At 57.7% G+C, this 15,051-nt stretch overlaps 2 protein-coding genes across 7 annotated transcripts in view; one reads left to right on the forward strand and one right to left on the reverse strand.

Annotated features, from left to right (window-relative positions):
• The first annotated feature begins 1,209 nt into the window (after positions 1-1,209).
• Positions 1,210-3,650, forward strand: LIMD2 (LIM domain containing 2). 2 transcript variants are annotated; one of them, XM_081804735.1, is made up of 5 exons: positions 1,210-1,357; positions 2,130-2,224; positions 2,408-2,452; positions 2,534-2,673; positions 2,749-3,650. In XM_081804735.1, exons 2-5 carry the CDS (start codon positions 2,183-2,185, stop codon positions 2,906-2,908), a joined length of 387 nt encoding a protein of 128 aa, XP_081660861.1. In that variant the 5' UTR covers positions 1,210-1,357; positions 2,130-2,182; the 3' UTR covers positions 2,909-3,650. The 2 variants fall into 2 exon arrangements, with proteins under 2 accessions (XP_081660861.1, XP_081660862.1); XM_081804736.1 differs by having other exon boundaries at positions 1,213-1,357; positions 2,083-2,224.
• A 1,548-nt stretch (positions 3,651-5,198) lies between these two features.
• The window catches only part of MAP3K3 (mitogen-activated protein kinase kinase kinase 3), a 65,145-nt gene continuing 55,292 nt past the window's right edge, over positions 5,199-15,051 (reverse strand). For 3 of the 5 annotated variants that reach the window (XM_081804723.1, XM_081804725.1, XM_081804726.1), the window contains 9 exons: positions 14,951-15,024; positions 13,007-13,074; positions 12,703-12,795; positions 11,905-12,096; positions 11,200-11,348; positions 10,421-10,552; positions 9,863-9,992; positions 9,343-9,520; positions 5,199-8,013 (listed from right to left, as the gene is read on the reverse strand). In XM_081804723.1, coding sequence (XP_081660849.1) covers positions 7,785-8,013; positions 9,343-9,520; positions 9,863-9,992; positions 10,421-10,552; positions 11,200-11,348; positions 11,905-12,096; positions 12,703-12,795; positions 13,007-13,074; positions 14,951-15,024 — 1,245 coding nt within the window. In that variant the 3' untranslated portion in view covers positions 5,199-7,784. The remainder of the gene's footprint in view (positions 8,014-9,342; positions 9,521-9,862; positions 9,993-10,420; positions 10,553-11,199; positions 11,349-11,904; positions 12,097-12,702; positions 12,796-13,006; positions 13,075-14,950; positions 15,025-15,051) is intronic. The other 2 variants (XM_081804724.1, XM_081804727.1) reach the window with 1 other exon arrangement.

The following is a 15,051-nucleotide window of genomic DNA, read 5'->3' on the forward strand; positions in this document are numbered from 1 at the left end:
GGCAGAGCCCAGCAGTCCCTGCGGCCGACGAGGCCCGGGCCCCAGCCGAGGCGCCTCCGGGAAGCCGCCGCCCCACGTGCGCAGCGCAGCTGGGGCTCTACCCCCGCCAGTGGGTGCCGGTCACCTGCGTCCCGTGCGCCTCCGACTGTCCACCTGTCGTGCGCTGTGCTGGGGCCAGGGCAGCCACTGGCCCAGAGGGGCCGGGAGGAAGGAGCCGGGGGCAGGGGGCTTCTTGGCTTCTGGCGCCAGCCCTGCTGCTCTAGCTTTGTTCTTTGGAACCAGGCACTTCGGCTCTTCAGGCCTGTCTCCCTGTGTTAAGTTGGGTTAGGGTGCGCCGAGATTTGCTTGTTTGAAGGATGGCAATCTCTTTCCCCGAAGGGAGTACCCTCAATTTCTCAAAGGCAGCAGTGCCCGCCCGCAGGAACCGGGGGCGGGGGGGTGACTAAGGCCACAAAGACCGGCCACAGAAGCGCTTTAGGACGGCGGGCTTCGGAGCCTCCCGGGACCCTTGTCTATGCGGTCGCAGGAGAAGGCGCCGAGGGGTGGTGGTCCCGCCGGAGCCCTCTTGCAGACCGGCGCGCGGTGAGCCGGCGGCCCGAAGGGACGGAACACGGGGACGCCGTGCCTCGCAGCCTCGCGTGGCGAGACCGCGTGCCAGCCGCCGCTGCCTCCTTCCTCCGGCGGCCGAGCGGGGGCGGCCTCTGGCGGCGGGAGGACTCCGCGGCCGGAGGGGGCGTGGGATCCCGGACGGGGCCGCCCCCGCGGGGTCTGTCAAACCGCAGGGCCCAGGGAGCGCCGGGCGGGCACGAGGGCCAACCGAGGGAAACTGAGGCAGCGAAAGGCCCAGGAGCACCCCGCTGATCCTTTCCCGCCGCAGGGGCGTCGCCGGGAGCGCCATTTGTCCCGGGACCCTAGGGGTCTCAACCTGAACTCGTCCTCGCCCTGAGGCGTGCGGTACCCTCCCGCTCCGGTCCCTGCCTCAGTCCCGAGCGGGCCGACAGGGCTGCCGGCTTCCCGAGGCCGGCGAGTGCGGGGCCCGCGGGGATGGTGCGAGTGCCCGGAGCGCGGGGTCGGGGCGGGGGGCAGACAAAGGCAAGTGACGGAGAGCGAGGGAAAGACAAAGCGCAGAGGGGGTCGGCGGCGGCGCCGGGGCCCCGGAGGCGGCTCCGGGCGCGGCGGAGCCAATGGGCGGGCGCGGGGCGGGGGCCGGCGGGGGCGGCGCCGCGATAAGGCGGTGGCGGCGGCGGCCGCTCGGGGACCACTGGCAGCGGCGGCAGCTCGCGCCCGCGCCCTCCTCGCACCCGAGGCGTCCCCCCGGAGAACGACCCCCCGCCCCGCGGCCCAGGCCGGGGCCCCGGTGAGACCCGCGGGCGGGCCGGGGAGGGGGCCTGCATCCGTCTCACACACCCGGGCGCCGAGGTGGGGGTGCGGGCGCGAGGGCTGCCGCCCGCGGGGTCCCGACGCTCAGCGCCTCCGCCCGTCGCTCTCGCCAGGGGCCCCGAGGCCAGCGGCCGCCCTCCCGGGCGGGCCTCCCAGCGGGGACGGAGCCGAATCCCTCTGGCTGTGTCGGCGGGGGTCCCGGGTCTGGGGTCCCGTCCTCGCGGGCCCCGGGGCGGAGAAGCGGGGCGTGCGGGCGGTGGCTCGGCCGAGCGGGGCGGGCGGCGCAGCCCGGGAGCGCTGTCCAGGGACTGGGCCGGCCGAGCTGGGGGCGGGGTGGGGGGTGGGCTCCCGCGGCCTCGGCAGCGTCGGGCCGGGGTCAGGCGGGGCCAGCGGATTCTCACCGAGGCCCCGCCCGGCCCGCCCCTGACCTCCCCTCATCCAGGCGGGGTCCCGGGCCGCGGGGCGCTCACGGCGGCTGCGCGGCGCCCCCTCCCCCGGCCGCTCCCGGCTAACTCTGTCCTTTCCCCGACACATGGTTCCACTCAGGGACCCCTGTCCCTTGGGGAGCAGCGAGGGGGGCGGGCGGGCGAAGGGGGAGGGGCGGAAGTGGCAAGACCCGGAGCAACAGGAAATGACTTAGGGAAAGTCCCAACCGCAGCCCCCTAGCCCCCTGCCTGTAAACACTCCCACCCCACCCTGCAGGCTGGGGAAGCGCTTGTGGGGCCCGACCGACCGACTTCCCCTTGCAGAACCCAGCGGGTGCCGCGTCTCCACCTGGGGCCTCCATCATCCCCACCGAGCCATGTTCCAGGCTGCAGGAGCCGCCCAGGCCACCCCCTCTCATGTAGGTGATCAGCGGGGCGGGAGGGCTCCTCTCCCGCAGGCATCGGGCCTGGGGGTGAAGGGGTGAGGGGCGGCAGATTTGCCACCCTTTGCCCCGCCCCCGCCCCTGGGATCTGGGCTGGTGACCGCAGCAATGGTCTGGGGGCATCCCTCTGACCCGGCCCTGACTGGCCCTCTCCCTTAGGAAGCCAAGGGCAGCGGTGGCAGCAGCACTGTCCAGCGCTCCAAGGTAGGGCCCCGAGAGTGGAGTGTTGGGGGGAGAAGGGACGGGCATGGGCCAGGCCCCTGGCTGACTCTCTCCCCGGCACAGTCCTTCAGCCTTCGGGCCCAGGTGAAGGAGAGCTGTGCCGCCTGCCAGAAGACCGTGTACCCCATGGAGCGGCTGGTGGCCGACAAGCTCATTTTCCACAACTCTTGCTTCTGTTGCAAGCACTGTCACACCAAGCTGAGGTGCGCCTTTGCCCTGCCCCTGTCCTCACCTGCTAGCCCTGACCTGACCTGACCACAGTTGTTCTGCTTCTGCAGCCTGGGCAGCTACGCGGCACTGCACGGGGAATTTTACTGCAAACCCCACTTTCAGCAGCTGTTTAAGAGCAAAGGCAACTACGATGAGGGCTTCGGCCGGAAGCAGCATAAGGAGCTCTGGGCCCACAAGGAGGTGGACTCCGGCACGAAGACCGCCTGAGGCCCCTCTGCCGTCCACTGTCTCTGTAGAAGGCGGCCTGGAGAGGGGCAGTGGGAAGGGTGGGAAAGAGATTGGACCTGGGCTTGGGTTGGGGGGCAGGGTGGGACAGGGATAAGGCCATCTTGCTCAGGCAGAGGATTAGGGGGGCAGGGCTCTGCTCCAGGATTCCTTCATTCTCCCTGGGGGGGGGTGGTGGTTTGGGAACCAGGATTGGGGTTTGCTCACCACCCTGCTTCCTACTTCTTTCAGCCTACCCCACCTCACCCCCTGGCCCCCTGGGAGGCCCCCAAGCCCAGCTTCCCTATCTAGGTGCCTTTTCTCCAGCAAGGAGTCACCATGCCCCCTCAGGGTCCCAAGCTCCCTCACTGCCACCTGGGGCCCTCTGGGGACCCCTTTTCTCTCCATCTACCTCTGCCCTTAGCCTGGTCCTGAGCCATGGAGCCCAGAGGAAGGAGAGCCAGCGTGCCCTCGTTGGGCCTCACAGAATGCCCACCAAGGCCCTGGGCGGGGGGAGTGGATTAGCCCTGTCCTCCCCTGAAAGGCGAGGCAGGGCATGCCCAGTGGGGCTTGGGACCCATCTTGCACCACCGGAGTCAAGAAGCGGAAGCTCAAGCACCCACCAGGCTGAGAGCCACAGAGACTGGCTGGGGGCTGGTGTGGGCCACGCTCCTCTCCTCTTCTCCCTTGTTGCTGCCGGTTCTGACTGTTGTGATCAACCCTGTTTTAAACATGTTTTAACAGATTCTGACTCTGTATTATGTGGCCTGATGGGGCTGGGGCGGGGTGTTCTTTGTGGCAGGAAGGATGCAGACTTCTCATGCAGAGGTGACAGGGGACATGGTCAACCCAGAGCACTCCTGGCCTTGATTGGGGTGGGGGATGGGGCTGGTGATAGGTGCCAGGGAAATGACACCAGCCTGAGAAAAAGAGGGGATGCTCCTTTTTCAACAGCCAGGCCTCCATGCTGTCATACCCAGAGTGGTTTTAGAACTGAAACTCCGCTTTGCTTCTCAGCCTTGTGTCGGTTAAGAAAGGGTCAGGATGGCTGGCTCAGTCAGTAGAGGATGCAACTCTTGATCTCAGGGTTGTGAGTTCAAACCCCACATTGAGTGTGGAACCTACTTTAGAAAAAAAAAAAAAGAGAGAGAGAGAGGGTCAGGCCATCAGTAGGTGATTGAGCCTGGCCTCACTGCACTTCGGTATACTGCAAAGCAGAACCCTTCTGCCGAGTCCTTGTCTGGACCCCCTTTGCCCTGGAAATCAGCAAAGGGTGGTGGAAACCAGCAGATTCAGCAAGTGCTGTTGAAGGTTCTCTAGTTCGCCATGTCCTTCCCCATCTGTCATCTTCCCCTTGCTTTTTCAAGCTCTGGGGACTGGGGCAGCCATGGTCACCATCCCAGGTATTCCAAGGAGAAACAGCTTATCTGCTCCTCTGAGGGACGAGTTTGCAGCAGGGCAAACATGGCCACCTTGGGTGACCTGAGATACCTCCCCATGCCCAGCAGATTACTGGCAGGAAGTCTGGGATGTCTGTCCCAGACCCAACTGTCCTGATCTCCCCCAAACTGCCCGTGGACTGTATGACCTGGTGGAGCAAGAGGGCCAACTCCTGGGGGTTTGCTACCACTGCACCCCATACAATACCTTAAGTTCCTAAGTGACGCCATGCCCACAGGACAGGGTAGGGAGCAGGTGCTCAAACTCTGGTGGCAGATGGGCCACTGTGCTGTGTTGAGGTAGACACTGCCCCCTGAAGCAGCAGAGCTAACACTCAGCAGAGATGGCACTGGGTCATCAGCACGAGGAGAGCCGAGAGCCTCATTCAAAGCAGGCCCAAATTCTGCACTGGAGGCCTCAGATGGGGACAAGGATGGTCTCTCCAGGCTCTGAGCTAAGCACCACCAGCAGACAGACCAGCAGGGAGATAACAGCAGAATATGGCTCAAGGGGATACTTGCCTGCACCTGGAAGACTACTAGATGCCATGAAGTTCTGGGACCCCAGCCACTGGTGACACTTGGGTCACGGGGGCTGACAGTACCACCTTGATAATCAGCCCTGACAGAAGCACCCTCAGCAGAGCTCCCGGAAGTGGGGAGGAAGGGGAGCCAGCTCTGAGCCTGCAGTGGTAACAACCAAGTCAGCCCATCCTAGAACCCCTCTTGGAGTCATTTCAAGTTCTCTGCTGAGGGACCCAAGCTGGTTACCAGGCACCATACCTGGCTCCTCCCGAGCAAACACCTGCTCTCTCCACTCCCCAACCAAAAGCATTGCCACAGGACCCCTTGGGTATAAATGATCCCTTTTATTGTAAGTAATGCGCGACACTGGCCTGGCTTTGCACTGCAAGCCCTCGGTCGAGATATAGTCAAATAACTATGGCTGCAGGTTCTTCTGCACGATCCACAATTCAGACACAGACACAGAGCTGAGGTGGAAAGGAGGGGCAGGAGGGCGATGGAGTGTGGACTGTCCCCAGTCCTGGCCTCTCCATGTAGGTTTGGCCAAGGCCGACATAGCCCACGGAATGATGAGCAAATGGCAGCATGGCCCTTCCCACAGCAAGCCTGGGGCTTCCAGGGGACTGCTTTCAGAATCTTCGGGCCCAGGCTGTCCTAGGCCCACAACTTGTCATCTGGGTTATTTAATATAAAGACAATAAATTAAAATTAAGCAACAGCTTGGTCCTGAGGATGCTGAGCCAGCATGTCCACAGTTTTTGGCACAAAAAAAAAACAAAAAAACAAAACAAAACAAAAAACAGGGTCTTTTATTTTTTTGGAGTGCAGCGTTTGTTGGCCTGTTTGCAAATTCACTTTTAGAACCCATTCCCTGTGAGGTAAGACCCCAGGAGGTGGGGCTCTGTGAGAGCCTGAAGCTGGGACACACAGAGTCGTCTTGGCACTGGCACCGTGCTCTGTTTCCTCTTGGGGAACAGGGACTGGGGACGGGGGTGTGGGCCCACAAAGAGTACTACAGCCATCAGGATGGGGGTGTGGAGAGGCCGAGCTGCCACGTGGCGGCTTTGGTCAAGTTGAGGGGCCAGTCCCCACCCTGGGCTAGGGACAAGGTGGAGACAGGAGCTCGTGCTCACTGTCTTCAGAGGGCTGAGCTGGGGGTGCCTGACAGAGGCCCCTGGGGGGAAAGGATGGAAACAGAGGGGCCCAGGCCCAACTGGCACCGTGCAACACACATTCCTGCAAAACCAGCTGCTTTCATTTTCTCTTCTCTCTCTTGAGGCGTCCATCACCTGTAACAATCTAGAATTGATATATATAAAAACCATCAAATATGATCTGAGATATAAATTAACAAGTACAAGGCCTCACATTACATGATGTGAAAAGGCTAAAAACAGCGATAGAAACTACATTCATAAAAGTGCATCGTCAACATACAACGAAGGCTTTGGCTTGTTCTGGTGCCCGTGGGGAAGTGGGCATGGCTGGCAATGAGCAGCTGCCTGGCGCTGATCCCCAGCTCCCCGGAGAGGCCCATCCCTGGGCACTGGCTTTGTTGTTGTTGTTGTTGTTGTTGTTCCTTTAATGACAACTCCCAAGGAAACTGGGTGTTGGGCGGGAGGAGCTCTAGCAATAGGCACATTTTGGAGGGGAGGGGCCGGAAGAAAGGACCAGCGCCCAGGCTGAGGTAAATAAGGCCAACTCTAACTAAGCTGCTTGGAGACGCTGGCTCCGCGACCCCTGCTACCATTCCTCCTCAAAGAAGGGAAAGAGGCTGAGACCTCATGGGGATGGGCAAGGCTGGCCAAGAAGGAACAGAGATGGTAGTTTGGGACACAGTTGGTGACATCACATGGGCTCTCCCTTCTACCAGATGGAGAGGGCTCTGGCCTAGCAGGGTCACGACTCACAGACAGCCTGATCCAACTTCCCTGGCTGTCCAGAAGAGCCTGCCCAGGCGTCTGGGCAGCCAGCTGGATCAGATGCCCTCACCACGATGTCCATCTTCCTTTCTGCTCCAGTGGGGGAAAAGGTGCCAGGTCAGGAACACAAAGGCCATTACCTTCAGCTCTTTCCAATCCAGCCCAAGGCCCAAGCCCACAACAGGGATACTCAGAGCCCAAGGGCACACAGTCTCCAGTTTAGACACTGGGTACAGCATAAGAGTGACTCCAACTTGTAAAACAGAGACAATTGCATTGACAAAACTGGGTCTCCCCTGCCCCAAGTGGGGGAAGTTCCACATCTCAGGCCCCTGCTGGGGGTGGGGGGTGCAGGGTCATGGGGGCAGGCAGGATGGGTTCCTCCTTCCCTGAATAAGGCAGCATAACATTTGCTTCATTCATCTTTGGTAAAGGACAGGGACTGGCAAAGCTGACCTAGGGGCTCCGGGGAGAGCGCAGCCCCAGCCTCTGCCTTCCATTGGCTGTGGGATGCTGGGCTTTACCTCAGGCTTGGGGGGGCTCATCCAGCCCAGAGATGCCCTGGTGGTCTCCAGACATGGGAGGAGAAACAAAATAACACTCTGAATGAAAGTAACACTAAGCAGACCCTCGTGTCAGTCCTGTGCCCCCACACCCGTGGGGCTTTGGCGCTGACTGCAGTGTCAGGACACAGCCCTGAGGGTAAGGCCCTCAGCGCTTTGCATACTGTTCCTAGCCCCTTCCCCTCCACGAGGAGCTTAGGATGCTGGAGCTCTCGGGTCTGGCAGGCTGGGGGCTCCCAGTCCTCTTGAGGCTGCAGCCACCCCGCCCTGGCTCTGAGCCCCCGTGGTGGACGGGGCACAGACGAACGCTGGCTGGACTGCAGCTCCATGGTCCACAGCGTTGCCCAGGAGAAGCAGCAACTTTGCGGAGCCGCACGGCAGCCCCTTGCCCGTGCAGCAGGGGAGGCTGGCGGCAGTGAGCCTAGGGAGCTCAGTACGCGAGCTGTGCAAAGTGGTGTGTGAGCAGCTCCTCGGCCGAAGGTCTCTGGCGGGCCTCCACAAAAATGCGCCTCAGGAAGTCCCGGCCGTGCTCAGAGATGTGGGAGGGCAGCTGAGGATTGGTGGGCTGGGTGGCAATCTTGAAAATGGCAGCCATGGCTTCATACTCTGCCCAAGGTGGTTTCTCTGTCAGCATCTCTACCACGGTACAGCCCAGGCTCCTGGAGAGACAGAATCCCATGTCACCCCAGGCTCCCTGACCTGCCCACCATCATGAAAGGAGGTGCTTTTCTCAGAATACCCTGAGGCAGGATGGGGCAAGCTGAGGGTTGACACCTCTGTAGAGGGTCCCCAAGGCCTCATTTGCGAGGGCTTCATCAACCTACACCCACTAGGGTGAGTCTTAAGATTGGGGAAGAGATCCCTTAGCATGGACAGAAAGAACTCGGAGATAACTGTGTTAGTTTCCTATTGCCACTGTAACAAATTACCATGAGCATAAGACTAACAAAAATTTATTCTGGAGGTCAGAAGTCTAGAACTAGTCTCAATGGGCTAAAGTCAATGGGTCAGCAGGGATGGTTCCTTCTGGAGGCTCCGCTTCTAGAGGCTGCCAGCACTCCTTGGTTCACGGCCCCTCCTTACACCACTCCAGTCTCTTGCTTCTACTGTCCCATCTCTTGCTACCCACTCTCACCTGCTGTATCTGCCTTTTGTAAGGACCCTTGCAATTATACTGAGCCCACCTGGATGATCCAGGATAAGCTCCCCATCTCAAAATCCTTAAATTAAGCATATCTGCAAAGGCCCTGCTGCCACGTAAGGAAACATTAACAGGGCATGGGGTTAGTATGTGGGCATCTTTGGGGAACCATTACTCGCCCACCACAATACCGTTCTGAGGGGAAGAGATGCTCTCACAACTTCCAGGCCCTTTCAGAGGGGTGCATCAGAGGATGCACAAGAAGGGAGGTAGAGCAAACGCAAGCCATCTGAACACTAGGAGAGGAAGAAGCCTGCTATGATTTTTTTTTTTTTTAAGATTTTATTTATTTATTTGAGAGAGAGAGAATGAGAGAGCGAGCGAGTACATGAGAGGGGGGAGGATCAGAGGGAGAAGCAGACTCCCTGCCGAGCAGGGAGCCCGATGCGGGACTCAATCCTGGGACTCCAGGATCATGACCTGAGCCAAAGGCAGTCGCTTAACCAACTGAGCCACCCAGGCGCCCCAAGCCTGCTACGATTTAGAGACTGACCCAGGCCTTCAGACTGGTGCTACTTCTGTCAGGAAGTTAGCAAACACTAGGGATGTTTTCCATGCCCCGAGTTCTCATCAACAGCAGATAGGTGCTGTTGGGGTTAAAACGCAATGCACCTGCGTATGTGCTGGGGCGGGTACCGACGTCCCGGCCTGGCTCCTGGCCTGGCTGCCAAGAGCTGAGTCTCCTCTTCCTCCGACCACACCGCAAAGCCCCCACAGCTCATTTCTAAGTTAGAGTCACGACAGCCCAGACATGGAGATGCCATCCCAGCACGTCCCCAGCACTCACCACACATCTGCCTTCCTCCCGTAGCCCTCGCCGCTGATCACCTCAGGACTCATCCAGTAGGGCGTGCCAGTGACCGAGCGCATGCCTGTGCCGGACATGCAGATGGTCTGCAGGCGCTTGCTGGCCCCAAAGTCCCCCAGCTTCACATTCCCGGCAGAGTCTCGGAGGATGTTGGCTCCTAAGGCATGAAAGGGCAGAGGCTGCCACCCTGGGCCCTCGGGGCATTTTCTACCATCCACCCTCTTCCCCTCCCTCCCAGGTCACGGGGCTGCTGGGGAGGACGGAGACTACCACGAATGAGACATGACGTGCACAGAGTGCTACTGGCTCCGCCCTACAGCATGAAATGAGCATCACCATGGCCAACATCTAGCTGCACAGCACCGTACAGGTAGTTTCCCAAATTGCTCAACCAATCTACACCAATCCCCCAAGGAAGCAATTAGGGTCTCACTTTCCAGAAAATTCAGAATGGTTAAGTGACCAGGTCTTGGGGACCCCACAGCCTGTGCCTGCTCACCCTTGATGTCTCGGTGAACGATCATGTTGCTGTGCAGGTAGGACATGCCCTCCAGGATCTGCCGGGTGTATTTGCGGGTCACGCTCTCTGTCAGAGCTCCATAAGCCTTCAACTGGTCTTTCACTGAGCCCTACAGCCACAGGAGTCAGAGGGAGTCAGCTCAGGGAAGGGGAGGGAGGGGGGCAAGGTTATTTCCAGCCCCCAGCATGGCAACAAAGGAGTGATTCAGCCAACCCCGGTGAGCGGTGCCCCTGGCTTTGCTGGGGGCTACCGGGCAGCTTGGAGAACAGTTTCCTTAAGCAACGTATGATCTAAATCCAGAAGGGAGGCCCCTCTGCTCCAGGTATAGGCGGTCCTTACTGGACAGTGCAACCACCCTGTAAGCCTCGGGTCAGGGTGGCCTGGGATGCTTCACGTCCCACACCATCACCACGGCCAGATGCAGGGCCCTCCTGACTTTGAGCATCACCTCTGGCATCTCAAGTGATCAGAAGCATGTCCAAGGGACACCTCCTCCAGAGCCCACAGCCCAGGTCTGGCCCTCTGGGGAGCACGTACCCCCGGCATGTACTCCATGAAGATGGTCAGAGTCTTCTCTGCACGGTCCCGCAGACAGCCGTAGTACTGCACTATGCGCTCATGCTGCAAATTCTTCAACAACTGGATCTCACACTCCAGGGCACTCACCTCCTAGGGGAGGGGCCCAGTGGTCACCTTGGCTTGCAGGGCCCCACTTCTGCCCACCTGGGATCAGCTCAGTTTGCCCTAATAAGTGACCTCAGGGGGGGGTCTGTCTGCCTAGGGAACTGGAGCAAAGGGGGGCTCTCTTAACTGTCTGGCCCTTGGACACAATGCTGGGTGACCCATGGGACAGTGGCACTCCCATGCTGGAAGAAGGCAGACAGTGGGGTGGGAGAAGGGGTGTAGATGCTTAGTTAAGGTAACTGCTGCATTTGTCAGCTCAGATTGGAGTGTAGGCCACACCCAAAGTTGAATTCCAAAGATAAGCTCCTTCCTGGACCAAGGGCTGAGAGGCAACTGTTTGGTGAGAGTGGGCAGGTACTGTTCTTTGTGGCGCTGGCCTCTCAGTTCGGGTGGTTTGGTACTTTGGCATCAACTCAGTTCCTCATACCCAATCCCTCCCCCAGGGGGTCTGATGCTCTTTGGACCACAGTCCCTTTACCCCATGGCCATGGCCAGGGTGGAAAGCAAGGGAGCATGGGAGGAAGAATGATGGGGGGAGCAATCTGTAGCTTCTTGAGCAGTTTATCTATGCAGTAAGACAGGAATTTCTGCTAAGGGGGACACTGGAGGCCAGACCATGGGGAAGGCAGTACCTTGCTTGTCTCAGGGCTGTCTGGGTCAAATTGGACTTGCTTGGAAGCAAGTTCACGTCCTGTGTCCACGTCATAGCACAGATAGACCCTGCCGAAGGCACCCTGGCCCAGAAGCTTCCCACGGCGCCAATTGATGGGGGCACTAGGAGCTACAGGAGAACAGAAGGAAAGAGCATTAGCTTGGGCACATTATTTACTGAAATCTTGCCTTGGTCTCCAGAGGCTCTGTGATGGGACCTCTGGCTCAAGAACCCCTCACCCAGCACAGTCCTATCTCTCAGCCCAGCATCTCCACCCCCTTCTGGAGCAGGCTCAGTGCCCTGATCAGTGGGACCGTTAGGTCCAAGTCCTGAGAGGCAGATGACTGGCTACCGTCATGGTTAAACACTCCTCTGAATTGATCAAATACCTTTACTTCCTAAGTCCCCAAACATCTGAATATGGCAAGGACTGAGGAGATTGCTCTTCTGTTTAAACACAGAGAGACTAAAGGCCAGAGAGGGGAAGTGGCTTGCTACACAACAGTGGAGCGAGGCCTGAGGTCCAGGGGATCTGCTGCCGACCCACAGCTTCTTCCAGTGTAGTGAGGATGGGCCAGAGCAGCCTACCGCTGAGCTGAACAGCCCTAGGGGACCTCTGGCCTCCTGCCCTGCTGACTGTCTGAGCACCCCTTGGGCAGTCTCCTGGCCAGGGCCCACTCCTCACACTTGGTCGGCACATTCCTCTCCTGCACAGAGAGGGCATTCTCGCTGTCCGCACTCCGCAGGCGCCCTCTCGGGTCGAGGTATTGTACTGCCAGACCCATGTTCTCGCCATTTGTGCTCAGGGAGCGGCTAGACGGCACCAGGGTAAAGAGGTTGCCTTGATGACGCCGTATTCGTGGAAACGTTCTTCTGCCTGAAGGGATGCAGGAGACAGAATAGAGCAAGTCAGCCCCCTGACCACGAGGCTAAATGTGCAAACCACATCATCCCATCTGCCCTTTTACCTAATCCATGCCAGAATGGCTAATGTCCCAAGCACCCTAGAATCAGGACAAAAGCAGGAATTTGTAAAGCAGCCACGGATTGTTCAGGAAGCCCTGGCCACAGGGAAGGCATAGGGCTAACCCTCGTGCACCACATCACTCACAAGGCCAATCCACTGCTGAAGTCTGTCTTCCCTGGCATCCTAATCCTAAACCTTTGTGGAAGCTCCCTTCTGTCTGCTGCCATGGGGCAGAAGAGGGCGCTGAAGAGCTGGCACCATGGGGCACGCTAGGGACTCAGACCAAGGACAGTGTTCCCTTCCCAGTGGCAGCATCTTGGTTTCCAGACACCGTCCTTCTGCCCATCTCCCCTCGGTCTCTAGTGCCTCCAGTCTGGGCACAGCTCTTCAGGAATAAAGAAAACATGCGGTCTGGCGGGCCTGGGCTCACCCCCTGGCAGTGGCTTTTGGGTGGCAAAGCTCTACCCATGTCCATTCTGAGGCAGCCAGCAGGGGGCAGGGTAGAGGTGCACTCACCCTCATTGTAGTCCTTGTGGTGCACAGACACGTGGTAGCGCCGGGGGTAGGTTCCACCTTTGACCCCTTTGTCATACAGCTGAGTTTCCCGATCTGGGTAAGATAGAGATAGAGGAATCACTGGTTTCGGGGTAGGTCAATGTGAGTGAGCTATTTAAGCCCCTATGTCACCCGAGACCTCAGAGCAGCAGGCTGAGGAGAATTAAAATACAGTCCTGGCTTCCCACCTCGGCTAGCAAAAGCAGAATGCCTGCAGTCCCATCCGGGCACCCTGCAGTGCTCTTCCAGGCTCTGGGGAACTTACCCGAGAACTCCTGTCTGTTGTCTGGGAAGCTCTGGGCTCGGGACATTCTCGATTTCCGGAAGGATGGGCTGGAAAAAAACAAAACGAAATCACAATGTAGACATCAGCCTACTTCGAAAAGCTGCACACCACGGCAGAAGGCAAGGATATCCAGATGGATTCTCTTTTCTAACTCCCTCCCGCATCATTATATAGGATAGAAAAACCAGAAACCAAAATACCCAGACTGCCTAGCTTACCACAATGCCTGCTTGGTGTGTAATCTTTCCTCACAGTTTGGGAGGGAAGCAGAGTTTGAGAGAAACAGCCCTCTTCTGAGTTCGGCCTCCTACTTTCTCTTTAGTAGTCTGAGGCCCAAATCTGACAGGACCTGGAAGAATGAACCCTCCAGCCCTCGCAAGCTCCACCTTGGAGTTTGGCACATCACTTTTCCTTCTTGCCCTTTCCTCCCACCTTGGTAACAGGGGAAGAGTTGCAAAACATCCCTTGCCCAGGGCAGTAATAAAAACAGCAACAACACCAAGCATCTTCCTTTCGGACTAAGCACCACCATCCCATTTTAGAGATAGGGAAACTGAGGAACAGAGAGATTAAGGGAAGCTACTTGACTTCTATTTGATGGAGCTGGAGTCTATGTGGCTCCAAGTCCCATAAGGAGGAGAGGAAAGCCCTATGCTCAAGTTAGGCCGGGCCTCAAGGGAGTAAATGCAGGTCACTGGGTTTTACTCCCAAGGAAATGAAAACAAGGCATTGGAGGGACCGAGGCAAAACCTAAGGATCAAGTGGGTATGCTCAGCTATCTTTCCTAGAATTCACCGGAATGGTCCTCGACCTTACATGTGAGAGTGCCTTTTGAGAGGGCCATGGGTCAGAAACGGTCAAGGCAATGACACGGGGGCTGCCCCCTACTTCACAACTACTAGATCTTCTGTGGTCTTGTCCTACTGCCCACCCCACTCCCCACCCCTGCTTGGCCACAAAGCTTAGGAGATGGTCCAAAGCCAGAGTCGGTCCCTGTCCTGGCAGAGCCTTCAGTTTGTGGCAGCAACTCCTGGCACTTTTACCTGGGCCTTCTTGCTCCCCTGGTTGAAGAGCAAGCCCCAAGCGATGCTATGAATTAGGCACCAACAAGTAACTATGACTGTATTCTATGACTTCTAGAGGGAAGACAGTGCTCATCAGTTTTCAGGTCTGTTAGGAAAGATGTAGTACAAATTTGGCCAGTACCCATGTGAACAATTAATCAGTTACACAAAGGGAAAAAAAAAAAATCCCCAAACCTGCTCCATAGCCTCTGACCACAGCCGTAAGCCAACTCCAAACATACCCCTGCTGACAGGAGAACCAGCTGCACAGAACCATTCAGTATGTAAAAGACAGCCTTCTTCCCTCCCAAAGTGTGAGAACAAGATTACACACGAAGCAGACAGTGTGGTAAGCTAGGCAATCTGGATATTTTGTTTTCTGGTTTTTCTACCCCAGTTTCTTACTCCATCAGAAACACTTGGGAGAAAAAAAAAGAAAGTAAACCCACAGGTAATAATTCAATTTTTTCCCCAAAACACTGAGGGTTCACTACTTCTCAGGCCAGATCACAGCAGTGAGGCCAAGAGCACAAGAGCAGCGTGTATTATATGGAAACTCAAAACATGTAAAGTGCTTGGGATAACAGAGCAAGCATTTAACACATGTGACTTGCTATTATGAGCTACTATTACATTCACCTAATTATACAAACATAAAATTCTCATGGTATTTGAAAAATTAAGGAGAGGGCTAATAAGAATCCCAGAAAGAGGTTTCTTTCCCAGAAGCATGATGTTTTAACCTTGGGCCTGCAGACCACCATCTAGATCAGAGACATACTAGCTAATTCTGTTTCCTCAGCCCATCAGTCCCAAACATGCCTACACACTAGGCCCCAAAGCAGCCACAGTCCCATACCTGTCTGCTGACCTGTCCAAGGATTGGCAGCTTCCTGACAAGGAATTTTCAGCACTGCTCAGGGGATCCAACATCTGCAAGGCAAGTCATACAATAAAACC

The sequence above is a fragment of the Leptonychotes weddellii genome, chromosome 15 (assembly GCF_054177405.1).
Source record: "Leptonychotes weddellii isolate Sample4059 chromosome 15, ASM5417740v2, whole genome shotgun sequence".
Lineage (NCBI taxonomy): Eukaryota > Metazoa > Chordata > Mammalia > Carnivora > Phocidae > Leptonychotes > Leptonychotes weddellii.